Below are 27,834 nucleotides of genomic sequence, written 5' to 3' on the forward strand. Positions count from 1 at the left end.
CATCATTTTTGCTTGATATATTGCTTACACAAGTGATCATTTATCAAAGTAGTTTTTGATTTCCTCCTTACCAAATGTAATAATCATTTCAGCACTGGATGCATCTGATAAAACTACATCACTCCAAGCCCCAGATGTTATTTGCATTATACATTTATGGTGCTATATAACAAGTTGAATTGGAGAAAACTATATTTTACACAGATTAAATAAATCTATAAGTGTAAATATATGGAACAAAAGACGACAACAGCAAAACAGTGCTAGATTCAGGCACTTAAAGGATCCTTACTTTATTTTGTGTGGTAATACAAAAAGCATACAGAATTATACAGGATAGGAGAGAAGATCCCTTTCATTGAATTCCATTAGATCGTACACATAAAATGACTAATAATTACATACAAGCCTTTTCTCTGTAGCTACATCCACAAGTACCCCGGCCCTCCACCAATAGCATGCATGGTCTCTATGCTGTAAACGGAGCTCAACGCTTCTTCACACCTATTGGTTTTTTTGTAGGTAGAAAAAATAAGACAGAACTATAAGTATGCCATGAAACAATATGCGATGCGACTTCATACATAGATGAGACTCATCAGACCAGAGTGATGGTTACAATCGTGATGTTACGTTGTACCAGAAGTTATCCCAGACCTGCAGTGAAGCATGTTTGGAGATTTCGTTGCAACGGATTGCATGTTGTTGAACAGTTTCAGTCTAAAACGAGGATTAATCTGGGGCCCAAGTAACCCTCTCATCATCTGCATGTATGAAACAATACAACATCTCATATAGAAATAACATCTAATTATGACATGACATACAAACTTAGAGATACATCATATTGCAAGAAGGAAACCTTAAAGGGTCGATTCACCCAAATTACAAAATACACTGACTTCCTTCCCTCTGTCGGTATATTGTGAATTCACATGCATTCAATAGTTTTCAGTTATGATGTCTTCGGTGCAACGCCGTTCCAAGAAAAAACGTTTACAGTGTGGGCTTGTCACAGGAAACTCCAGTCAAACAGGTTGCTTCTTATTTTTTTTCCCCTACTGCTGATAGGAAATCCCATTTTCGATCATTATATTGAGATAGAGGCAGATATCTCTGAGACATTTTTCAAAAGCTAAATGAAACTGAAACTACCTGCATGACTGGCGTTAAGTGGGAAAATATGTTTTCTTGTATTTGGACGAGTCGACCCTTTAACATCCATTCAGCCCGTTCGTATAAGTAACCGCGAACGATCATTGTGTAAATCTTTATGTTCACAGCGAGCCAGCTGTTCACTTTTCCTGCATCTTTACATCTCAACTCAAAATTTTAAAAAAAGGAGCAGAACCTTTTTTCAATATATATATTTATATATTCAGAGGAATGATTTTTAAGTATTCTTAAAGATCAATAGCTGTATAGAAAATAAGTGAGATTTCTTTTTTTAACCATCTTTGCTAAGGTTCATACTTTTAAATCTCATCTTCACCACCCAAGAAAAATCTCTATAAATACGATCCTACCTACAGGGCTACTGACTGTGCAAAATAGTATGATAAATGGCAGGCTACTCCAAGCATCTATTAGCAACATAAATAGAAATGGAAGACTGGTCTCACTCTACAACAGAACGGACCCATTGCAAAAAAAAAAAGCAAACCAATAACATAAAGACTTTAGCTAGACTCACGGTTTAATTCTTCATTTCAGTCTGAGACTATGGCGGCCAAATTACCCGGCTAATAATGCAGCAACTGAACTCAAGCGTTTGTGTGTCTTCTCTCTTTTCTCCTCAAAGTGCAATGAGGAGGAAAGAGGGAAAAGAGAATTAAATGAGGATACAGAGAAGAAACATTCAGGTAGTCTAGTCTAACAGTAACCCGAAGCATGTACTCCCAACACAAGTGGGAATGAATAGGTGGAAGCAGGAGACCTGCGTGAGTGCAAAGAGCAGCAATAGCAGTGTGATTTGCTATCCTTTATCCTTGCATAAGCGTGTGGGAGAGTATGGAGACGAGACCAGGACTTGATACTGGTGAGATCTTGTCGTAACGGAGAGATGATGTTTCCTTAGTGTGGAGGGAAACTTGGCCCCAGTCAAAATCTTCATATTCACCATGACTACTGCTGCCACCTGCTTCGTTCTTTGATGTCATCTAACATTAACAGAAGCCCGTCTGTTCATAGTGTCGATGTTTACAAGTATATCCAGCCTAGCAGTGGCAGGTCATTTACCAGCCAGTCATTTTTCATTCAGAGACCGTTCAAAACCAACCAAATGTTACTTGGTGAGGCCCACCACCAATCAGATTGCACTGGGTTAATATGGACTACCACCAAAACGTCATCTGGAACAGATGTACAAACAGGCTCCCCAACCAAAACAGATTGTCTCATTAAAGTGAAGTCCATCTCATTAAGTGAAGTCCTTCAACCAATTAAATAACACAGACCATAGCCAGATCTTCCAGTCCAACCAGTCAGGTGTTTTCATTTAGTAAACGCAGCCACCACAGCCCACATAAGTTCGTTGGCGTTGGGCTTTGCACTCTCTTTCTCCGGCTCCAGCTCGAGCAGAGTGTGGACTCTCTTCATGCCGAGGTCGTACTGGTCGTCTTGGAGCGGGGCGAAGGCGTTCTCGAGGACGTCGGACGAGTGGGCCAGAAGGATCAGGGCCAGGATCCGCTTGTCCATGCGGTGGGGATCGTTGACCCACTTCTCCAAAACGGACTCCTGGACCTTCTTGACGAGGCGCTGTAGGCAGTAACACATGTTTTACAGTCTTTATCACGTGGATTATGTACATTCATCAAGTAAAAGAACCTGAATAGGAACAAGATTAAAGAAGTAGAAAACAAGACTTTTTCACCCTCTCATATCAGTTTGATAGATATGAAGCTACAGCCAGAAGATGATTAGTTTAGCTTAGCATAATGACCAGAAGTAGGGGGAAACAGATAGCCTCTGCCCTGTCCGACCAGCAACTCTAAAGCAGACTAATAAACACAATATGTCTCACTAGCCATTTGTACATTTTAGTTTGTGAACAAAAGTGATATTACGCATTAATTAATCTTACCTGGCTTTATAACCTATGCTTATTGTCTCCTGACTGTAGCCTGTCGATCTTCTCCTCTAACTCTCTGCAAGGAAACAGTAAGCTTGTGTCCTCAAAATGTTGACCCTTTCCTTTACAGGGGCACTATGGTATTGTGGAGAAGAAATTCGAAACTCAGAATTTTAACATTTACAATAATAATGAGGTTAAAATACAAACTCCGAAATATTTTTTCCATAACTGAATAAACAAGCCGTTCTAAGAGGAAAATAAGGTCCACAGAACTCTGTTTGAAGCTAGAAAGATGGCAGGGTCCGCCAAAAATAAAGTAAAACAGTATGAAACTGTGCTGTCCTTTAAGGTCAATTTGTTTATTCAGTCATGGAAACAAAGCGAGTTTTGTTTATTTAGTTTGTTTAGGCAAAAATTCAGTCAATGAAGATCTTTTTCTTCTGAATAAAACTACATAGTGCTGCTTTGACGCACACTTTTGGTGTAACTGACATTTTAAGACAGGGACATAGTCATTGGAAATAAGGGCAGTAAAATCGTGCCAACACCCATACACACCCCCCAATTACATATTTTAACTCCTATATCATGCTTTCAGTACTGGGTGGTGTGAAAAATACAATTTCCTTAACGGGACAGAAGGCTTAAACATGGAGTAGGAAGCTTTTCCCCCCCCTCAAAATGAAACAGCATAATTGTGCTTTGCACAGCAAGTGAGCAATATTGTTACACCTCACTAATTAATATAAAAAAAATACATAATAAGATGAGGGCACTATCCTCTAAATAAACAAACATGCACCGTAGCTTACAAGTCACAGACAGACAGCTCATCAGCTGCCTAGCCTGCAAACTGATGTTAGTAGTGTACTTTCACAAAAACAATGTGTGTTTGGTTTTACATGGCAGGACAAGACATGTGTCCATGTTTGTAACCTAACCTTAATCCAAGACAGTCCCAGACGTAGTATACAGTAAATACAGTATACAGTAGCTTGAAATATTTTATCTCAACGAGCGCACCGGATGTGTGATTTGTAGAGCAGATATGCCGGCTGTAGAAGACAGAACACGCGCTTTGATGTCTGCTGGACTTCGACGGGATGTTATTGTGCCAGTGCAGGTCAAACTTGCAGATAATTAAGCTGAGACTGTGAATTTCACCCTCAGTCATAAAAGCTGAATATGCATGCGTGCAGACTGACCATAAAATAGCACAAATCAAGTTGATCACAGAACAAAGAGCCACCGAACCCCGGGGACCTTACCTGTTTAATGGTACTGTTGGTGAGCGGATGCGTGGTCATGTCAAAAAGCAAGAAGTTCTGTTTCTCTGTGGTGAGGACACCTTTCTCGACAAGGTTTTTTGCCAGACGTTCTCGAACGTTTCTGAGCTGGTAGTGCAGCTTCAGGGGATTCCAGGTCTCTCCTGACGGACAACATGAGATCTATCTTAGGACATTAAACACACACTGATACACACACAGTACTTGATATCATCTCAACACTTTAAATGTCTGGCTCACGGTGATCAAGATTAGATCAGCTCAACTTTTATTGCTGCAGCTCTCGGATTATTTTTACATTTGTTTTAATGTTGTTAACGACAATATCCACAAACTTTGACACGAATATTTCTTTGTAAACTAGTATCGATTGTTTCAACGTAAGTATACTGACAACTCAGCTATTCACACGAGGTGAAATGAGATGAAAACATGTCACTCAGATGTCCAACAGGAGAAACAATAAGTAGATTAGACCAAGGTTTGGTTAGCAAACTCTGAAGGGCTTATCTCACCACTCAGCAGCTCTATCCAGCTCTGGACTGTCTCTGGAGGCTGGGTTTCTTTTATGTGCTTCAGGGCCTCATCGAGTAGCACATCACCTGTCGGGGCATCTGACTTGCAGATCACCTTGGACAAACAAACGGAGACGTATTTGAACTAGATGCCTGTTCAAATCTATCTCACTTATCTCACACGCTCACATCCTGTGTGAACAGGAATCACCACACCGCCTCTGAAACTGTATGTGGCAAGAGTACGGATCTGGATCGTCACACCCTGGGTTCCCATCGATTATTCTCTCTTCTGTTTTACTATCTCCTTCTATCTGTACTTCTGTAAATGTATATCTTTTTATATTCTGATGGTTTTTTTTGCTAATTATCTTGTGTGGCCTCGTCCTCTTCCCGGTTACCACGGTGGAGAGGAGGCCGTGTGACTCGGGCACCATCACCAGAGGCGCACGATATATCGGACGGATAAATTGTCAGCAGATTAAGAAGTTACAGCCGATAAATCAAGCCGATACTACAAAGCCGAATCACTTTTGTTGACTTAAAAAAGTGCAGCATCTACACCCAGCAGGTGGTTTGTGAGCAGCCAATAAACAGAGAAGCAGAACAAACACGCTGATGTCGTACTCGTAACGTCAAACTGCTGCACCTGTGTAGAGCCACGCCAATGTAGACAAGAGCCACACATGTCATCACTGGTGTGGGCGTTTTTGTTTTACAAGAAGAAGTGGGGGGAAAGTCTTCAAGTCCAACCATAAAATCAAATAAACCATCTTTGCTCTCTACATCTAAGCCTTTATTGCACTCAGGCGTGCATGAAAAAAGCATAAAAATGTCGGTTTCTATTATCGGTTATTTTAAATCGGTATCATCCATAAGAGTCAGGTAATTATCGGTTGTCGTATCGTCTGTTGCATGTCTGCCCGTCCTGGGAGAGGGATCCCTCCTCTTCTAACATATCTTTCCCCCTGTTAAAAAGGTTTTTTTCCCCCCAATATGGCAAGTTTTTCCTCGCTCGAATCGAGGAGCTAAGAGACATAAGATGTCATTCGCTGTACAGATTGTAAAGCTCTCTGAGGCAATGTGATTGTGACTTTGGGCTGTGTAAACAAAAAAAACATTGAGTGGGGAAGATATGCATCCTTTTACAGTTACAACCCTTGCAGAGACATTTTTGTTTTTTTGTTTGGGGTTGGACTGAGCACAAGATGTTCGCTTTTCCTCTGCAGCCTTGAACACATCAGCATACTTCTCACCTTTCTCGAGAGCAGGCTTTTCCTCCTCACCCCGCAGGCCTCCAGCTGTAGCCTCCCTCTGAGGGCCAGTTCGACCAGCATACACCCGCGGAGACCGGAAGAAATACAGTCGTTCCAGAAAGACGTGTAACCCTGAGGAGGAGGGGACAACGTGAGCCAAGGTGCAGCAGCAGCGGCAGCGGCGGCGTTTATTAACTTAGCTGACGTGTTGCTCGGAGTATGTGCTGTGTTGAAAAGGAGGAACATCACTGCTAAGAAGTTGTCAAGAAAACTGCGTTAGGCTACGACAGCTAACGTTACGTAGACAGTAAACTGGTTATTCAACCTAGGATGGACGCTGTGAAGCAACAATAATAATAATAATAATAATAATAATAATAAAAATGGATAACGTTAAATAATACGTTAAATTAACTATAAGCCACTCGACATATATTTGCTAACCTGCTGCTAAACAGGCTCCCGAGCCTTGAAGCTGCGCTGTGGTCAGGCTAACCTAGCAAACATTAACCACCGCTCGATTAAACCCAAGTTAACTTTGTTGACGTGACGCGACGTAAACATAATGTCAGCTACGTTCATGTCGGGATGAAACCAGCGTCGAAGGAATAAAGCCCGGCTGACGGATTAAAAAAAAAAAAAAACAGCCCCACACCTCTCGATCCTTGAGGCCCAAGAGCAACACTTCCTCCATCAGTGTGAGCCTCGTTTCCTTCGAGTCCCCCTTGTCGTCGTCGTCCTCCTCCCCGCGGCGCGCCTCGTCCTCCTCGCCGCCGGAGTCCTTCTCCTTGTCGGCGGCGGCGCTGCGAATGGCCTCGGTCCTCCGCTGGACGAGGCCCGAGTTTCTCTTGGCGAGAGAGGCCATAGCTGGGGCTGCGAAACGATCAGATCCGAAGAAAAGCGCCTACCTCGACCAGCCAGAAAGCCACGCAGCATGTAACCTGGATGGTAAAAAAAAAAAGGGGGGAGAACGGGGAAACGGTGGACCGAGCGAATAAAGACGGTCGTTTACGTTAAGCTCGGCTCGGGATTCCTGCTCCGACTCTGCCCACTTCCTGATCCAACATGGTGGCAGTGACGTACAGCGTTATCTGAACCGACCCGTGAACACATCTCGCCTGTTGCATTCACGTGCCATCGGAAATGCCGTAAATTTGAAGTTTGAACACATTTGTTTAAAATAAACTGAATTACAACTCAGAAAGCGTATAAAATGTTATTTACACTTTATTGCATACAGTTAAGATGTAAAGATTTTAAAAATGGGAGCAATAGTTGCTTGCTAAAATTTTATAGACTACTTAATTTAATTTGGGTTACTCTTTATATTAAGGTACTTGTATTAAACATTAGTTAATAGGAAACAAAGCCCTTAAGCAATACGTCATATAAGATACTGATTATCATTAATAAGACAATAAGAGCGTTATTAACATAACAAAAAAGTTGTTGAATATAAGACATTTATAAGCGCTTAAAAGACATTTGTTAACAGTTAATAGACACGTAAGAACGTTAACGAGAGCCTTACGAGTTTCTTATAATGTGTAATAGCATTGTGTGTATGTAATGTAATGTATTGTGTCATTGTGTTTTTTGTTGCTTTATGCACTTATTACAAGTTAACCATGCAGCAACCAGATCTTAAGCAAGATCAATGCCTCATTAAGTTTAAGTCAGGACTCAGTCTGAGGGGCCAATGCTTAATGCTTATATTGTCTTATTAACATTAATAAGAATATTATAAAGACTTTTAAAGGCCTACGTATTACCTTTTAACTAAAGCTTATTACAAGGACCTTAACATAAAGCATGAGCAGACTTCTGTTTGAATGCATCCACAATGATAATGATAGCCTACAGTCAATGTGTGTGGGTGTGGAGGAAAGCAATCTGGTAAAAGGAGGGTTCATTGCTTTCAGCCAAACTACCCTAGTTAAAAGTTTAAAACAAGTTTTTGAGTAAAAAGAGGCCTCCTAGCTCCAATTTAGAAATTTGATTAACGCATATATACACTGTGTTAACTTCCATGATTAAGCGGATAAAAGACGATAATGGCAGCCCCCATAAGTGTGAACAGTAAGCAAATAGCCATTTATTTTACAATATATTTTATGAAATATTATCATTTATATCTCAGCTTTATATTCAGAAAATATAAACTATATACACCACTGTTGATATCAGTCAAACAAGCCACTAAATACCTAATGCAATATAGACTTTCAACACAAGGTGGCAGGCTGCGTGCAGAAAATGAAGGACTAGTCTGCTGCTGGTCTTCCTTCACTGATCTGTACTTGACAGTTGCTGCTGCTGAATGCTATTTTAGATCAAGATTTGCAGGAACATCCTGTCCATGTAATCTCTTTTGTTATGATGGGATTACGGAGGGCACATCACAACCACTGAGAGAAGATCTAGATTATTAAATATTCCAAAGAAAGACTTTAAATAACAGCTTCTTCATGTTCAATCTCTAACATGTAATGTTGGTTAACGTAAGCATCTCTAGAGGTGAGGCTGCATAGTGTTGGCTTGAGCTGCAGTATGTGAGTTATTATAGGACCACTTCATCACTGGCAGAGGTCCATTTGTTGATGGCGACGTAGTGAATAAACTCCCATAAGTCCTCCACTTGACCTCACTCCCCCTCCAACTCCCACACTCCAGGATTCTCCTCATGCCGTCAAAGCTATCAGGCAGATATGAAGGAAGGGCAGAGAGGAGAAGTGGCAAGCTTGTGCCAAAAGCTGTCAATGCAGGGCTGGATTGTCAGTGGGCCTCTTTTTTTCTATGTCAGAAAAACCTGCACAACACCCTGGCCCTGGAACGGGAACAACTAAATGGATTTCAGCTGTTAATAATGTCATTAGATGCACTTGTGCTTTTTCTGCTATGATGTCGAAATGCTTGACATTTAAAGGGAAGAAACACATGTTATTAGCATCATCATCATCATCATAACTAAACATTTTTGTATTGTGTACTTGAGGTTTAGCTCCAAAAAATCAACAGTTACTGAGTCATTGGTCATGTTTTTGAATACAGTACTTATGACAGTGACCCTGCAGCACATATCAGGAAGAACAATAATAACAGATGTAAAAGGAGGAGGAAAAAGGTCCAGTAACCTGTCGTGGAAGTGAAATTCCCTGTTAACTGTTTATGCAAATTGGCATAAAGGAGTTTTCATGCTGTGATCAGTGCAGTGTTGTCTTGCATTGCCTTAAACATCGCAGAGGTCGTTATATTGCAGGTACTTCAGGTGCAAAATACACCATGTAACAGCAACATATTGTATGTCATATGATCTGAAATGCACAGATTTAAATTTAATCATAATAATGTTATTATTTAATAAACTGAAACTCTAATTAGACGTTGGATGAATTCATGACCTATGACTCCTGTGCTTCTACCTCGAGCCTCATGGGTGTTTGCTATCTATTTAATCTCTGTCTGAAGGATTCACATTCTAAAGATGCCACTTTTCCTTAATAATGTTTCTGGATACGCAAATATGTCATGTCGTTAGGCACAAAATGGCTCTATGATGTTGCATAACTGCAGTATTCCTCAAGAGTCCTCTTCCAGAAAGGTAAACCTACAAAACAGTGGTGATATTTGTGCCATAATGTTGCATATGAAGATATTTGAGTGTTGCTGTTGAGCGCTGCGCCTGCATTCAATCTGTCAGAGAGGAGGAGGAGTTCCACACTTGCTTCGGGAGACGTAGCCGTCCTTGTATGGTCGGTTGTGTCAGGTACCAGGCGCTCCATCCCCACCAGCTGTGAAACATTTAAAGACAAGACAGCTGCTATGTTCATTGGAGAACTGGTACTATACGTCATCTATTGTTGGGATTTTTTGTTCCTCAAGCAAATATCACATCAATACAATACATGGCCAACGTGTATCGGTATTTGTCAACTTGGAAATGAGACTCAGTAGTTGATCGTCTTTCTCTAGAACTGTCTACTTCGGCTTTAATGTCCGGAAAATAACAAAATTAGAAATACTCACCCCCGTGACTTTAGAAATATTGAAGTAAAAGTACAATTACAGCTTATTCAAAGATGCGCTATATAGTTTAGGGGAAGAACACAATTTCATACTGTTTTGCTTTGTTTATATTTGGCGGACCCTGCCACCTTTCTAGCTTCAAACAGTGTTCTGGGGACCTTATTTTCCTCTGAGAACAGCTTGTTTATTCAGTTATGGAAAAAATATTTCTGAGTTTGTATTATTGCCTCATTGTAAATATTAAAATTCTGAGTTTGAATTTCTTCTCCAAAACTACAGAGTGCCTCTTTAAATGTTACCACCAATTGTAAGGAATGACATGTATTTCTCCTCCCTGAATGTGGCATATTATAAATAAAAACTCACTGCTGACATCACAGACGGATTAAAGGATTTCTGCTTGATTAATCCATGATGAACTCTGCAGAGAAAGTCATAACACATCACAAAAAGGCTACAAGTAACAAACATTGTCTTCTTTCCTGACGTTAAGGAGCCCGTAAGTGTGGCCCTAAAAATTCCTCGGATAGATTATTCCCCAGGCGGTTGGAAATATGCTCTGTGTAAACAACCATCTCTACAACCATCACTACCAAGACAGTGGCCCGACACTCTGACCATATAGGTAGCATAGTTGCACACAGTCCAAGATGACAAGATGCGCAAGCATTAGGCCTGGAAAACGTCTAATAAATCCCCTGTGTACAGATGTAAAACACTGCAGAATATGGGGATACTAGCTTAATCAGACTAAAACAATAAATACAGGCTGGTATATTAAAATTAAATGTTTATAAAAAGCATGAAAATGAGCAGAAGTTATCCATCTATCTATCTAAAAACCACCATAGCTTTAAAATGTAAATATTAGACTTGACATAAATCTCTCTTGACATATCAGCACATCGTCTGCTGCCCCACTGACACTATTAATAAACCTTTGTGTCCCTGTGAAGCCTACCAGAGATCTATGATTTCAAATGGTCCAGACTCAACATCTGTATTTTTCACTTAGAGCATTTTTTCTCACTGATCCTGCAGCTCTGGTCCTGACAAGAAGCCCAAATCACTCCCCAGAGCTTGAGAGGAGGCCACACTCGGGCCCATATTGGAGCCATTTCCTGTCTCTGGAGTGGGCAAAGGGTTGACCCCTAGTGCCCCCTCTACATAAATGCTCAAGAACGCACTCGGATACACACATGTTTTAAGACAACACCCCCGCAGAGAGAACTAGGGGAGTCACTTACCATTGCACTGCAGTAAGTGAATTACAGATTCTCTGACTTGGCCGCTACACCTCATCTCACAGGAGAATAATGGCTGAGAAAATATAATTATATTAAATCGCTTGTGATATTCAAAAGCCCCAGTGAACACTAGAAGGCTGAGAAAAAGCAGAAACACAGTTTTGGGGATCGTATGTGGAGGCCTCAAAAATGAAGATGCTATCGGTTTTCTCGCAGCTTGTATCAATAATAAGAAACAAGATAGGAAAATAGGCCAAACTGTATGGAAATAATTAGAGAAGTAAAGGTCACATGTGCAAATTTCTCTGCTGCTGATTGTTCCTGGTGTGAAACAGAAGCTTGGCGCAATTCATAGAGCGATTATGATCGCAGCACGTCCAAGGACATGCTGGCTTGGAGGCCAGGTAGGCTAAATATGGCTGTATGGCACAAGCACAGTCAACAGAAAGAATACTAAACAAGAAAGAGAGTGAAAGAGGGAGAGAATAATGAGGTGAACGAAATAAAAGCAGCAAAATAATGTCCGTTTTAACATCTGCCCCAGCTCGGCACAATCACGGGAAGTGCTTCGCCTTCGCCCCATTCACAGTGACATGAATAATAAACATAACAATGAGGCAATACATCCACAGCGTATAATGCAATTGACCAAAGAGTAATTTTACCTCACGGCAGAGGCTTGAATGCGTGTATAGAAAGGCCCGTATCTAGGACACAGATCAGTCAACAGAAAATGGAAGTCTTTTATCACGTGCGTTCGGCTGAATGAAGTCGTTGTCTCAGGATCAGCCAGAAACAGAAAACATGACACATGTGAAATGTTCGACTAATCATGTGAAACATTTTTGACTTTCAACAATTAAAGCTCAGTCTCAAAAAAAGAGTTAGCTTGATGAAAATGGCTGATTAATTGGCCACGGTTTGTTACTATTATATATTAATAAACAATGAATCAAAAGGCAATGGAAAGCTGCAAACTGCAAATTCTGCAGCTTCCCTCAGCTTTACAGAGCTCTATGTTACAATTTGTTAAAAGGTGAAGACCCAAATGCAGAAACATACGACATACGACAAACAACAACATATTTTTGGATTGGATTATTGCAGGAAATAAACTTTGTGGCAAACACAAATGTATTATATTTACATGTTCACAGATGAACACCAATTTTGTGACTTTAGGAGCGTCAATGTGATCAGCAGAATTAAAAAGCTAATAGATCAAAACATGAAAATCTCTTTCATCCATTCATAAAACCCATTGACTTCAAAATGAGGGGGAACCGGAAGTGCAGAGATACAAACTGATTTCCAGGTTTTAGGACTCATTCCTGCAGTATTTTATAGTTATCATATATTCTGCAACCAAAACCCAAAATGTTTTTTTTCTGTTAAGCCTCCAGATTTGTGTGATCCTCCCTTTCCTCTGTTCTCCCTGGTAGATTTCTGCAGGAAGCCTTTAACAATGGGACCCCTCCAGAGGCTCTGAAACCCAGCTGTAAGAAACTGTACACACACACACACACACACACACACACACAGTACAGACACATGTTATGATTATATTTGCACGTACACACACATCTATACAGCATGCACAGAAAAAGTCAACTTGCAGCCTTGAATGTTAAAACATTCCATTGTTAGTGTGATAAAACCAGTTGACAGTCGACCAACACTGTTCACTCAGGAGACCTCTGATTAGTGCGTAGAGACCGGGAACAGCTGATGGACCAGCAGCACAGCTGACCTCATACTGAACAGTTGGTTTATTTGCTCAGCAGAAGCGATAGAGTAGTCAAGATAAATTCTGCTCAGTTTGAGGCAAAACAACCAGCGGTGGAAAGTATAAATACATTCAATCAAGTACTGTACGTAACCCTATGAAAACAGACCTCCCACAGGCGACACTGAACCACCAGCTGGATCCTTTGCGTATTTCTCTACGTTTTAATTTTTGCATATTATATCTTTGAGTTCAGTTTTCCAACGTTACCTCTTTATTTCAAGATCCGGAAAGCAGGATTTCTACCTGAAATACAGTACTTTTACACAGTTCTATTGCTGACTTTTAATTAAGTAAAATATTTAAATACATCTTGCTGCACCACTGAAAACAACTTAAAAGGGTTTTAACTGTTGCAACAAAAACAAAAAAATAAAAAAAGGTGGTTCTTCTCAGATTTTTTCTGTGCCTGCTGCTATTAATCCTGACCAGATGACTTCTTCTGCTGTTCCCTATTTGTGGTCAGAGGCCGACCGATGTTGACCCAAAACACGGATTTGTGGTTGAAAAAGTCAAGTCAAAGTGAACCTGATGAGGAGGCGCGGAGACCTTATGATCTTAATCATCATCTGGTAACTCAAGGGGAGGTAGAGTACAGACGGGTCAAACACACATGAGCACACACACACACACACGATATTCCCACTGAGTACCACGGCATATTACCTGAGGAGAGTCGACCCCCTGAGAGCCTAAACTGGAGCGTTCATGCCTTCTCAGCCCCTGGACTCATATTCACCACAGGAGGCCAGTCAAAGTCAGCAAAACTAAACCTGTCAAAAATGAACTTCCTCACAGCTCTGACATGAGTATTCATAAACAAAAAGAATACTGACAGCAAAGTTAAAGCCTCCCTGCCTCTAATTTGACTGTTTTAAACTGTCACTTGTGTCCAACGCTTTTTTAACTCGGTAACAGATCTCCTGTTCACTTTACTGTACTGCTACATATGGTGTTCCTGATGTGGGTTTGTTATGAATATTTCGCTCACAGTGTTCAGCTTTACCACCCATGACAGCCAACTGATAAACACATCTTTTACCTGGTATTTGGACGGACTGAGTTGGCAAAAAAAATGTAATAAAAATCCAGGGCATGCCTTACACAATTTAAACAGTTGCTATAATATTACACTGAAACCACGTGGGGGAAATACCATAAAGGTGTTGTTTACTAGCTACAACATAGAATACTACATGGTACTATATGATAAGTCTTACTGTATAACTTACTTATAACTGTATATCAAACTAGTTCAAGTAGATTAGAAGCAAATTGACCAAACTGAAGATGTGAGACAATTGAGACATTGGTGCATAACTGTTGCTCAGCACCGGCCAGCTCTTGAGGAGAGAGTCTGGATTAGAGCCCAACCTTCTGGAGGAATAAACACCTGGAATCAGATCGAACTCAGAGTTAGTCCCCTACCATTTATATCAGAATACATGTAGCAGATGTTCAGTCTTCTATCTTTACTTGATAATCAAATGTATTCCTGAATTTCAACCAACTCTCAAAGTTAGTAGATAACTGTGAAATAGGCATGGAGTGGGAAAAGCACGTGTTACTAATAGCAATAATGGCTCCAGTATGTTCGATTGACAGTGTTACAGTGGGGCAGCATGAAGAGCAGGACCCTGAAACTGAAGCTGCCAAATGGAATTCAACTGTTATTAATTGTGTTATTTACCAATACAAACTCTCCTCCATGAAAAACACCTGATAAGAATTTTCTTCTGCTTTGGATTTTGTGCATCTACCCCCTCAATATTTGTAAAACATCATGACATGTGACGCTTCCCCATTATACTGAACTCTTTATGTGGTCTCTGCCACATAAATTGAGCTTTGTCTCACTTTGTAAATCATGGCAAGTCCAGAAAGGTGGTGGGTGGACTACAGTGGACTACTGTAATGCCACTGTCTACTTGGTGAAAGGTCAGTGACTGGTGGGAGACTGCAGACCCTGCAGAACTTGCTCTTGTGCTAAATTATGACCACCCCACCGTCTCCTCCCAATGATGCTGTCATGTCAGATGTCACGCCAAGAAATGACTGCACCCTGAGCCGAATGTGATATCCTCTAATCACAATGGCTGTGTGACATGCCAAGAATGTGATGTCACATGCTGGAAGCAACTGTGCATGTCCGTGCACATGTGTACATGCCTATTGACATACATGCACGTCTGTCCATCGGGACAAAAAAGAAAACCTGTTAAAGTAGTTAATTCTAACAGAATCAAAAGCTTCATGTTGCAACTTTTTTGAAGGAAAACTGGTGTTACACTGCCTGCATGGAGTGACTTCAGCACAGTTTCTTTTAACAATCCACTCCACTCAGCAAAGCCCCACCAAATTTCCTGTGCACTGACACCAGGGTCTGGGGACATATCACATTCCTGTCATTGTTAGGCAGTTGCAGTCATACGTGGTAAAACACAGAAACATAATGGCTTGCTCAAATTGTGGAATCTGTTGCAGTCAAAAGTAGAAGTGATCCCGGAGTAACATTAATTATGATGTTCTGGGATCAACTCCAACACGACGATATCAGATAGACTTTGAACTGAACGCTAACATCATTGAGCTAATGTGCTTACAGTGAATGTTATGGTAACATGCAGAAGTTAAGCAGGAAAATTGTTAACCATGTTCGTGATGAGTTTAGCATGTTAGCATGCTAACATTTGCTTAATAGCTCTAAACATAAATGATGGGAATTTCATAAGTTTTTAATGTATTTGGTCATAAACCCAAGTATTTGACAAAAATGTCACTTCTTGCTCTAAGCCACAAATGTCAACCTGATGGTGGTGCTAGAGGAAAAGTCAGGGTAACGCCAAAATCTGTGGGATTCGTTGTCTTGGCATGATTAATGGCTGTACTAAATTGTGTCCCAATAAGTTTAGTAGACATTGAAGCCAGAACATTTGACCCACTGGTGGTGCTGGAACAAAAGCCAAGGGATCGCCAAAGTCATTAGACGTCATCCTCTGGGCACCATGAATGTCTGCACCAAATTTCATATGAATCCATCCAATAATTGTTGGGCCATTTCACTTAAAAAGGAAATATTGGAGGATCACTCGCAATATGGGCATTTAAGTAATATCTTAAGACAAAAAAAAGATCCTGTCCATCTGTGATATCAGTTTTTATGGTTGGTGGTACACAGATCATTTACAAAACGTATGATTTTTAATTATCTAAACAGTCTGTTACTGCCAGCTCCTGCCAATAACATCATTTGTGCTGCATACAATTCAGCTCTATGGCAACATAACTAGAGGCCCATTTATTAATCTCCACCTCCGTCTTATGTCTTACATCACCTGGGAACCATGAATGTAATCCATCCAATTGTTGCTGAGAGATTTCAGTTTGGACCAACCAACCAAGCAACACTGCCAACCCCGGAGCCGTGCTGCTAGCATGACTAAAATGTTTCAGATAAATAGTTGAGCATCTCAAGTCCTGAATGCTGACAGGAATATATTCATTTGTCTCTGTCAATAACAACTGTCTTCTTAAAGGCAGGGATGCATGTGAAACAATTTAAGTTATATGGCACTGCATGACAGGAGGGCTTGAATATGCAAGCCAGTGAGTTTGGGAATGTCAGCGTTATGCATGACTTTACTCAGCAGAGAAGAACGATTCGCCACTGGTAATTGAGGGCAGAAGTGCCCAGAGTGTCTGTGGGAGACAGAGAACCACTGGCCAGGCTGTAACCGACCCTCTGACTTTGTGTTGACGGGGTCAAAGGGGTCAAGACCCTGTGCTGGCCCTCTGCAGAGTGATGTGAAGCTCCAGGTCCTGTCAGCAACTCAGAGAGGGGTGATAGAGCCCCATGAAAGGAGGAGACGGAAGAGACCTCTAATTGCTGTCCACATGTGTCAGATTGTTGTTTTCGCCTGCCCAGGGGGGATTGGAGGGTGACTTTGAAGACAGTGGGCTAATTTCTGCTCACATGCTCCCATGTAGGCATCACCGTCTGAACTGAGAATGAAGAAGAAACAATGAACTTACTTGACTTTACTCTTCATGGGTTTCTCTTCCAGAAGAATTTAGATGCATATCTATCAATTTCCAATCCTGATAGTTTTAGATGAACGTCAAAGTGGGTACAAATGGGGCAAAAATGTTGCTGTGTTTTGGCAAAAAGCAAAGTTTTACAAGTTATAATTTGAAGGACCAACAGCTCCAATGAGCCAAGATGAAGCTGATGTTTACGGCCCAGGAAGTAAAGCTCACATCCTCTTATCACATTTGCTTCCAGCCGCTTTTTATCATGAAGCGCTTCCTGTTTTTTGATGACTCTCCAAACATTTGTTGTAGTCAGATCATCAGTATAAAAGACTTATAAAAAAAGAACAGGGACAAGAGAGTGGACTATGGGGAGGTTACACTCCAGATATTTCCATTTGCTCTCCTTGCTCTGGTTAATGTTAAGAGTTCAAAACATAGTCAAAGGCTGTTCTCATCAAAGAGGAATCAGTAAGGATGGGTCTGCTTTCTTTCACACTGAGCTGACATAGGACTTTCTCTTTTTTTCACTGAAGTTCATCCCCAGTGTATTGCTAAGTCATGCTGGCAAGAAACCACCGGCACTGCTAGCACCAACAGGGCCCAGTCTTATCTTACATGCTTGGTCGGAGATTAAAAAACAGAAGCAAAAGTCAGACTAAGTCATACTCTACCACAGTATAGAGCCACTATGTCCTTATATAGAAATAAGCTGCTGTATCTGTCCTATCGTGAATGTAGCTCTTGGCTGCAGAGACAAACTTAGAAAGCAGAATTGGCTGCTGTACCATGTTCTGGTTTTGTATATGATATTAATAGAAAAAAAAAAATCCTTTTTGATAATTTTTACATTTCTCGGGGCCACTGATTATCCACACATCATTTATTTCATGAAATACTGGGTACTCTGTAGGTCAATAACAGGTTCGATAAGCTCAAAAATGGTCTGTGCAGATGAATGAACTGTCGCCAAACAACAGTAATTTGTCTTTCGATGGTGTAAGATGGCTCTTCAGGGGGGCATGCCACTGATTTAATTCATAAAAGCCTGTCAGTGTTGTCACGGGAAGCCTGAGAGAACAGTTGGAGCCTTGTCAAGCCTGAGAAACGTCTGAGGTTGTTATCAGGGTTATCACAGCTTGAGCCTGGAAACTACAAATCTTTAACAGAAAACCAGTGTAAGAAACTGGCCTTGTCCAGTGTAGAAGACAGGAAAGTTCAAGGAAAAGATTATTGGTTTTTACTAATAAACTTTATTTATATAGCACCTTTAAAAACAGAGTTTACAAAGTGCTTTGAAAATCAAGCAAGTAAGACAATATAAAAGAATAAACACTCAACAGTCGAGCGAAACAAAAGGAAGTCTGGTCTAAAAAAAGCTGATATTTTCATAAAGAATGGGTATGTTTCTTTCAATTGTCATTAAAAATAAATGTTCCACTAAAATCCTATAAAAAGAGGTGTCTCATCCAACCAGTATGAAAAGAAATTTCTGCATTGAATTTGAGTCAATGGGTCAAATGACCTGCAATCTATTGAATAAACTGCTGATATTTTCATTAAAAAAAAAAGACCTGGAAGCTATTGAAAAAATTGGCCGATATTCTCATAGGAAATGGTGATATGTGTCTAAAATGTTCTTGAAGAATAGAAGCCCATTAGCTCAGCTGGTAGGGTGGATGTCCCAAACATATTGGTTTTGTCCTTGCTGCAGCAGCCCCTGGTTCAAGTCCTACTTGAGTCCTTTTGCTGAATTGGTATTCTGAACTTAACCAATTGCATATTTTGCACTGGTTCAGGTTTAAATTTGACCTGAACATCCAAGAGACCCTGGAAAAAATTGGCAACGTTCATTCTCTTGAGTAGTTGTAGCTGAATGCTTACAGCTATTGAAGAAATTGGCCGATGTTTTCATGAAAAATTGTGACTCTCCTGAAAAATATTCATGAAAAATACAAATTCCACTAAAATCCTATAAAAACTGCTGTGTCTCAATCAAGGAGTATAGGACGACATTTGTGATCGATTTCGAGTCAATCGGTCAAAAGACCTGGAAGCTATTGAAAAAATTGGCCGACGTTTTCATAAAGAATGGGGATTTGTTGTCACGGTGCTACTGTGGCAGTCCTGTTGTTCTTCTGTGTTCGGTTCTCCCTACCTGCTTTTCCCCTCTCCTTTTCTCCATCACCTGCTCCTCCTCCTGTGTGTGTGGCAGCAGCAGCAGCAGCAGCAGCAGCAGCAGCAGCAGCAGCAGCAGCAGCAGCAGCAGCAGCAGCAGCAGCAGCAGCAGCAGCAGCAGCAGCAGCAGCAGCAGCAGCAGCAGCAGCAGCAGCACACCTGTTCCACATCATCTCATCACCATCTGGCTTTATCTACCTGGTCTCTCCACCACTTCGGCGCTAGATTATTACAACCCATACGGTGACGGTAGTGCTGTGATTTTGTGTTCTTCATACTCTTTGTGTTTTCTGTGTTTTTGCAGTTGCGCTAATGCCCTTGCTCTTTGGCTGCAGAAATCTCCAGCGCCGCTCTACACTACTTCCAGTTTGCTCTCCTGTGTTCCTCCATGCCGGCTCCAGCCAAGCCTGCCTGCCTGCCTAATCTTCTTCTCCCCACAACCTCGGGAAATCACAGTTTGTGAAATAAAGTCCTTTATTCACTGACTTCCTGTCTCTGATGTCTACATTTGGGTCCTAAGAAAACCCCCCACTGTAACATTTGTCTTTAAATTTTTATGAAAAATATATTTCACTAAAATCCAATAAAAACAGGTGTGTCTCATTCAACCAGTATAGGAAGAATTTTTTTAAAATTCAATTATAAATTTAAAACTCTGTGTTAACTTCTTTATGTTTGACTATATGATTGACTGGAGGTGCTGGGGTGATCACTGCCCCGAGTTTACAGAAGTTAATTTCTGGAGCTCTCTTTAAACGTCAAATTTGTGCCTACAGATATTAGTTAATGTAGTCTCAAATTAGTCTCAAAGTAACAGAAGATACCATACATAGTATGTGTTTACTGTGAGCTGTCATCTACACTCTACACACAAGTACTATCCTCTTGTATACACTACAGATTCCTCAGATGCTCACTCTAAATAGCTTTAAATGGAGGGGGTGGTTGTTATTGGTCATAGAGGGTCTACAGCTCAGCGTCAGCATGACTCAATGACTGACTCTGCCTCCAAATAAATATTGTCTGTCGGACTGCATGAAGCAAGCTAATTTCCTTCACTTAAAGGGATTTACTAGGCCTGGGATGCACTGTTTGTATTCATTAGCTCTTAGAAAAGCTCAGTAAATCTACACTGACTGGAGAATATGAATGTGTTTTCTGCTCAAAGTAAAGTATTTGTGAAATTGAATGAAGATGCCTTTGATTCATTAGGGACCCTGAGAGCCTTGTATCTTCTACGCCCCTAATGCGCTCTTCCTGTCTGCATGTATACAGACATTTAAAAGGGGGAGAGAGAGGTAAAGCACATTAGAATAGACCTCCGTGGCTAATGGAGGAATATAGTGTGTCAGGATGAAAGGCAAGAGACGGAGGAAGGGGAGGAAACTGTGTAGAAGTCAAGAATGAAAACATGCGAGTGCCACTTTCTATACGTTGTTCGCGGGAGAAACAAAAGGATATGAGCAGGCTGAGGTGTCTGAGAGGATGAGGAAGGGGGGAGATGGGTGGGGAAGGGTATGTTGTGGGGAAGTACACGGAAACTAATCAGAGTCTTCCTGACTCTCAGTCAGATATCTGCAGGGCTGAAGACAGGAAGGGCTCCTGTAAACTGTCTCATTCTCAGGGAGTTCCTGAGATCCCGTCTGATACAGCTGTGTGTCTTTGTGTACATTTAAAGTGTGCACGTGTTGGGCTTGGCATATGTTGAGAACTTCCATATTTTCTTTACCGTATTGTGTTTGTTTGTATAGTTATGTAATGAGGAAGGTTACAACAGGATATAGGCTACTGTATGTATAGTAAATATGTCAGTCTGCATGCCAACTGATATAATGATGTTAATGTTTATAGTTTGTTGTATATAGACATTCATAATATTTACACACAGAAATGGAGAGGGGTAACGGCGGTTCTTCTCCTCAACGTTTGAAGAAATGGATACAGGCATACAGGTGTGTATGTGTGTTTGATTGTGTGGGTGTAGAGAAAAAGTCAAGAAAAAGCCAATACGAGAGAAAGTTGCACGGTAAATGGAAACGAAATATAAAATAAGGCTTCAACGTTAACTCCAACAAGTGAGTGTCCTCAAAACAATCTTTGAAATCGTAGTTTGTAGATGTGATCGCTGAGGTGTCACAGCAGATGTTTTCGTGAGTAAATCCAAGGTGAGCTGTCACGTGGAAATCCCAATCTACATGTTAAAAAACAAAAGCCAATCATTTGTCATAATATCCAGTCCATATGTGACATAATTTCATTTTTTTTACACAAAAACATTTTAGTTCACATGTGAGAAAATGTGAAATTCACGCGATTTCACGTGTCTGGGGAGAAGTTATCCTTTCAAACACGTGTTAAACATTGTGAAAAGGTATATTTAAACCAAAGTCAACAAAACAGCTCCAAAAAACCGAAGGAGAAGAAAGTAACATTTGTGACATTTGTGTAAAAATAAATGAACAGTACAATTTAAAACCCCAGTCTCCTGAGTGAAAGTATTACGCTTAACCCACTCTGCCAGGACAGCTTGCTCTGAAGAGGTTCTCATCGTTGTTTCAAAAAGTAAAAAAGATGATGGTCCCGGAGTGACATTAATTATAATGTTTCAGGACCGTGTCACACGTGTCACCGAGCTCTGACATCAGACCAGCGGGGTCAGACCGTTGCGATGATGGTCCTGGAACAACAGTAATCATGATGTTCAATCTGGCGATATCATGAGAGACCTTTTCGTATCCACGTGTGGAAATTCTAATCCACATGTATGAGAAAAACATGTGAAAGTATATAAATCACACATGTCAAAATCACAATTCTACATGTAAAAGCTTAAATTCGTTCATTTCATCGCATGTAAAAATATCCAATTCACCTGTGGGACTGGTGCAAAGCCAAAAAGGTAAATTCTGGTGGATGCTAAGATGTCACAATGTGGTTTCCTACTTGTAATTACTTATAATACTACTTAAATAATGAATTTTACAGCTCTATTACAGGATGATGGGAAGAGCTGTGAAAATAGGTATCATTTTTAAGCTCAGAGTAGGTAAAAACTTTTTTTTTTAATGCATTGTATGGAAACATTGCACCCTCTTTATTCCCCCTTGATTGAATTTCATCCACCACCCTTCCTCTAATAATCATGATAATCTGTCTGGGCTCTTTGTGAGTCTTCTCCAGCTGTGTGGCACCAAATTTCAGATGATTTGTAACCCTGTAGCACTTTTTGTAGCACATATAAGTCACCAGGGGCTGAATTAGTGTTGTTCATTCCAGCACAGGAACTGAGCTACTGGCCAAAGACAAGCAGCTGAACCGATGCGTCACTCACATTTGTTTATTTAATCCTAAAAACCTGATTTTTAAACGTTTTGTTTTGGTGTCAGATGCAGATGTCAAAGATTAAATGACCATTTCCAAATGCATGTCCTCCTGTCGGTAAATGACTCCAGATCAGAGCAGAATCCGATGTGACGCTGGGTGGTTATTCCTCCAGAAGGTCCGCGCCTGACTCCTCCAAAGCTGGCCAGATAATTACATATTGAGCGGGGGCCAAAAAGATCATTATAAGCTAACCACAACACAATGCAACTTATCTTCTGTCACGTCATAGAATATAAACGCGTGACTTTATATATAGTGCATACTGTATAGCTCTGTGCATGGACAGGTAAAAAAACATATTTTAGGTGCTACTGACACAGATGTAAAACTTATTCTTTAATGATGAATAGCGGCCCAAACTTTCACCACAGGACCACAGCTGGTGGGTCAGTGTGGACCCGTGGGAAATAAATGACTTGCAGGGGAGGGCTGAGTGCCAAAGGGGCATAAGAGCAATTTTACTGAACTTATCAGGGAGCAAAACCAACAATGTTAAAGTTTGCCTAAAAATCTGCTCTACATCTTCCTCCCTAAATGGCTGTGATTACAAAAACCTGTTCATTATTAGAGGAAGACTTATTTTTTTACATTAAAAAAAGCCAAAACTTAATTTTCTCACACTGAATCCCTCATGATGTGTCCAGATGTGTGATGCACTTTAACACACTAACATTTTCTCTTACATGATGCGTCTTTAATGTCTAATTACAGTAGATCTAAGTTTAAAACGGGTTATTCAATTCAAGCGGAGGATCAGCTGTCACAGGCTGAGGCCTGGAGGTTAAAATTAGACTATTCTGGTCTAATTGTTTAACGTCTGACAGTTCGTCTCCGTTGCTGTTATTTCACTGCTAACATTTTCCCATGCGCTGGCAGACCAGCCCACTCAAACGTAGCGTATCGTAGGTCCTGTGCGTAAGGTCCTCCTCCTCATCCTCCTCCTCCCGTTCGCTGTTCCGAAATGGAACAGGACCCATCCCGGGCGGTGAAGTGAGTTTGAAACGGGACGTCCGACAGTCAAACTGTGGATGCTGGAGCACAGGAATGACTTTCAGGCCCTTCATTTAGCGATTTCACTTTACACGGGTTTAAAAAAACACCGAGCGCGAAAGGGGAGAGGGTCCGTGGAATAACTGAAGCTTCTGGACATCTTCAGCGCGTCAGGATGCTCGGGATAAGACAACGTTTCACTTTGACAACGCTGGCAGTTGTTGGTAAGCAATCATTTATTAAGGAATTGTGCAATTTGTGCTGACCTCCAGATGAAATAACATGTGACAGGCGGAGAGAGCGCCTGTGTGCCGCGCCAAGGTCTCCGGCGCATCTTTTACGCACACTCTGGACAGCAGCTTAGATCATCGCAGTCTGCATAATTGAAGACTAAAAAGCATCCATTAAATGTGTCACTCGCGTTGCCTGCACTCCCAGTAAAAGGTGGTGGCACCAGTGTCCTCGTAAAATGCCCCTAAATACTTTCCGTCCGTATTGCCCAGATGGTATTTATTCTGACTGAGGGAAGCCGCAGAGCACTTAATTGTTTCTACGTGCACCAGAAGCATGGCATTGCCTCATATAATGGAGTCATTACAGTCAGTCAAATTACTCTATGGGTCCTTAATTGAATGTTGCGCATGCCAGTGTTTACACAGCAGTGTCAGAACTTAATGGAAAAGTACGTTTTGTTGCTCAGGAAACATGGGTAACACTTTCTGAGAAGCCCACGTCCATAAAGCATTAAAACATTATGAACATATGTATAATGCATTTCTATGCGCCTATATCACTGTTTGATCATAGTTGCAAGCAATCATAGATATTTATAATGCGTTTTAACAATAATCATAACTCATTATGACATTGATGTCTATATTGCATTACAACACATTATGAACACTGCAATATAATGCCCCTACAGTGCTGTGTAATCATAGTTTAAAGCGCCAAAGTGTCCAAAGTCCATTCATTCAATATCAGTACATGTCTGTGTGCTGGTCTTGACCACTTGCAGTGACTTTTAAGCAGCTTGTAATGTATCACATCTGCCTGTAACACAGGGATTTCATTACTTTACCAAAAGCACCAAATGGCCACTTACGGTGACTTATAATCACATTATAATGCATTAAAATCATGATTATAATGCATTTCGAGAATTGTATTACACTTTAAACCTTGCAAATCCTAGTGAGTGAGTGAGTCAGCAATTATGAAGTACTGATACTTGACCTTATAGCTCATCACAAAATGCTTTATAATGTATTATGATTATTGTTACAAAGCATTCTGAATATCTATGATTGTGTATAACTATAGGTACACTATAATGCGTTATAAAATGCGTTATAGACATTTTATACGTATGTTCATAATGCGCTATAGACATCATAATCAAAATGACTTATGATTAGTGTTAGGCGATGATTATACAACAGTATAGGAGCGTTATAATGCGTCATAAGTATGTGCAGTGCATCCTAGACATTGCTTCATACGGAAATGTTTCGTCAGTGTGTAGTATCTTTGTCATGTTTCTGCAGAAACTGTTTGCAAAGCATGTGTCACGTCGAATTATGTCAGAGATCTGATGACAAAATAAACCCTTGAATGAATCTTTGGATGAATATGCTTGAGTGGGATCATCAGCAATAATTGGATTTTAATTTTCTGGAAGGCGAAAAGTGAAACGAATGTTGTCTTTACACCAGCTTCAAGAGGCTCTTTATTTGTAATGGATATCTGTGGAGTCCCATTGGTGAAGCTGTGCTCTCAGGTTCAACTCCAGAGCAGCAGTGGTGAATTAACTTCTAGGTCACGTCGAAGCAGTTCAAACATGATGGAAAGTACCGGCAAAGTTGAGTGAACCGCCTTTCTTGAGTTTGATGAAGAGAAGAAGAAGAAGAAGAAGAAGAAGAAGAAGAAGAAGAAGAAGAAAGAGAGGGGATAGTAAACAGCATGTCTCTCTTTAATTCTCAGATTCCTACGCTTACATGTGATACTGGCTTGTGATGGTCATTAGAGAATTGAGTTAGAAATGGAGATGAATGCATGTGTGTGTGCGTGTGTGTGTGTGTTTGTGTGTGGAGAGGGATCAGCAGAAGCTCACAAAGCAAATCATCGAGAAGTCAGGTTTACTTACTCGGCTTACTGCGCCCCAGCCCTGTTCAGCTCCTCCAATCAGATTGCAGCAGGTCATCAAACAATGATCTTGATCGTTTGTGAATGAGAGGGACTGTAATTACTGAACTAACCTAGTGAGTGCTCTGTCATTGCCTCATGTCCCGTCCTGCACACTCCTCACACTCTTAACTCCTCGTAGCTCCTGCTGACTGCTGCTAAGTCCAGTACTGTAGTCTGAGCTGTTTGGAGTGTATGACCTCAAACTGGGTAGAAACTCACCGGTTTGAGACCATACTGGGAGATCCCGTGTTGTGCTATGGGAGCTGCCTCTGCCCGCCTCAGAGGCCCACATGTGGTTATTGTAGTGGCAGTATTTAATCTCTGTAAATTCCTAACGGAGATGGGGCTACAGGTGGTTTGAGTTTGGTCCTGCAGAGGAGAGGGCCACCTGGCTTCAATCAGCATGTGTCAGACCAGAGTGACCAAGCTGACCGAGGCTGTGAACGGCACCTATACTGGAGTCTAGGGCTGCAACTTATGATTTTCATTATCGGTGAATCTGTTTTGTTTTTATCATATTACCTGATGAATCATTTAGTTTACAGAATGTAAGGGAAAAACATGGACAAATGTCCATCACAGCTGCCCAGAGTCCAAGATAATGTCTCCAAATTAGTCGGTTTATCATTAGAGCTGAGGTGATTTGTAGATTAATCGAGACATTTTAAGGAGACATGTAATGCTCAGTTTCAGCTTCATAATTTTATTTTGGGTTACTACTAGAATAGGTTTACGTGCTTTAGTGCCCAAAACACATCAGCTTTCACATATTGTCCAGTGCTGCGGCTCTGTATTCCCCCTCTGTCTGTTTTAGCGCCTGTCTCTTTAAGGCCCCTCCTCCTGAATACCTAGTCTGATCTAACTGGTCAGATCACACATGCCTGAGCCAGCACAGCTAACAACAACAGAGCAGCTGTGCCAAATCAATTTTTGTGCCAAACTAGACGCCAAACATAAATTATGCAAACAATTGACACGATGATGTAGTGTGATGTCACAAAGGCGGGGGCTACTGACGAGGCGTTTCAGGAGCAGTGTTTTCTGCGGGAGAGAGGAGCTTCGGTTGGTGCAGACTTTGACCTTTTTAACTCTCAAGATCTTTTACATGCAAAAGAACACATACTGTATAACACACTGAAGATAAGGAAACAAATGAAAAAGCACAAGACATTTTTGACATTGTATAGATTAATGATTAATCAAAAAAACTGCCTAATTATCAGAATAATGTGTGATGAAAATAATCATTAGTTGCAGCCCTTGGCAAAAACTCCCAAATGTATAACGTATGGTGATATAAAAGAAGAATTGAGAAGCAGAAACCAGTGAATAGTTAAACTGTTTTGCTCTATAGATGACTTAAACACCACTCATCCACACGTCCATTATCTATAACCGCTTATCCTATGACCAGGGACGTGGGGGCCGCATATGGAGCCAGAGTATGCAACACTTAGTGTGCGTTACCTTTCTATGATATAATTTAGTCAATGTCAGAATATAGCAGAAGATGGCCACCAGAACATTCAAATTCCCAAATATTTCACATTACGTTGATATAAAACGGGAGAAAAGCAGCAAATCCTCTCACATGAGAAGATCGAACCAGCAAATGTTTGATTTTTTTGCTCCATAAATGACAAATAAGTGATTATTTCTCGATGAATCTATTTAAAATGTGGTCAATAAAATGTCAGAATGTAGTTAAAGTGTCCATCACAATTTTGTATAAAGCCCAAGATGTGATTAATTATTTATTTAATCCAAACTACTGTCCCCAACCCAAACATATCCCCTTTACTGACATGAGACAAAAACAGGTAACAAATTCATGTTGGGTATGTTTCTCACTTGGAGATCGACTTTAAGGATTAATT

The 27,834-nt window shown here is 40.8% G+C and overlaps 2 protein-coding genes across 2 annotated transcripts in view; one reads left to right on the top strand and one right to left on the bottom strand.

Annotated features, from left to right (window-relative positions):
• Window positions 1-264: 264 nt before the first annotated feature.
• On the bottom strand, window positions 265-7,211 carry LOC141005774 (Golgi phosphoprotein 3-like). The gene is made up of 5 exons (XM_073477800.1): window positions 6,786-7,211; window positions 6,131-6,262; window positions 4,875-4,989; window positions 4,342-4,502; window positions 265-2,757 (listed from the first exon to the last, which is right to left on the bottom strand). Exons 1-5 carry the CDS (start codon window positions 6,993-6,995, stop codon window positions 2,494-2,496), a joined length of 882 nt encoding a protein of 293 aa, XP_073333901.1. The 5' UTR covers window positions 6,996-7,211; the 3' UTR covers window positions 265-2,493.
• Window positions 7,212-23,812: 16,601 nt separating this feature from the next.
• The window catches only part of itga1 (integrin, alpha 1), a 48,527-nt gene continuing 44,505 nt past the window's right edge, over window positions 23,813-27,834 (top strand). Inside the window, exon 1 of the mRNA XM_073478663.1 lies at window positions 23,813-23,994. Within this exon, the coding sequence (XP_073334764.1) occupies window positions 23,946-23,994 (49 nt within the window). The 5' untranslated portion in view covers window positions 23,813-23,945. The remainder of the gene's footprint in view (window positions 23,995-27,834) is intronic.

This window comes from Pagrus major, chromosome 12 (assembly GCF_040436345.1).
Source record: "Pagrus major chromosome 12, Pma_NU_1.0".
Taxonomy (NCBI): Eukaryota; Metazoa; Chordata; class Actinopteri; order Spariformes; family Sparidae; genus Pagrus; species Pagrus major.

Bases quoted from the DNA above. Each gene is read 5' to 3' on its own strand.
- LOC141005774 (XM_073477800.1), bottom strand. From the start codon at position 6,995: ATGGCCTCTCTCGCCAAGAGAAACTCGGGCCTCGTCCAGCGGAGGACC. The intron at 6,263-6,785 runs GTGTGGGGCTGT...CCTCCTCCTCAG, and splicing joins TGGGCCTCAAGGATCGAGAG to GGTTACACGTCTTTCTGGAA. The intron at 2,758-4,341 runs GTAAGGTCCCCG...TACTGCCTACAG, and splicing joins CCAACAGTACCATTAAACAG to CGCCTCGTCAAGAAGGTCCA.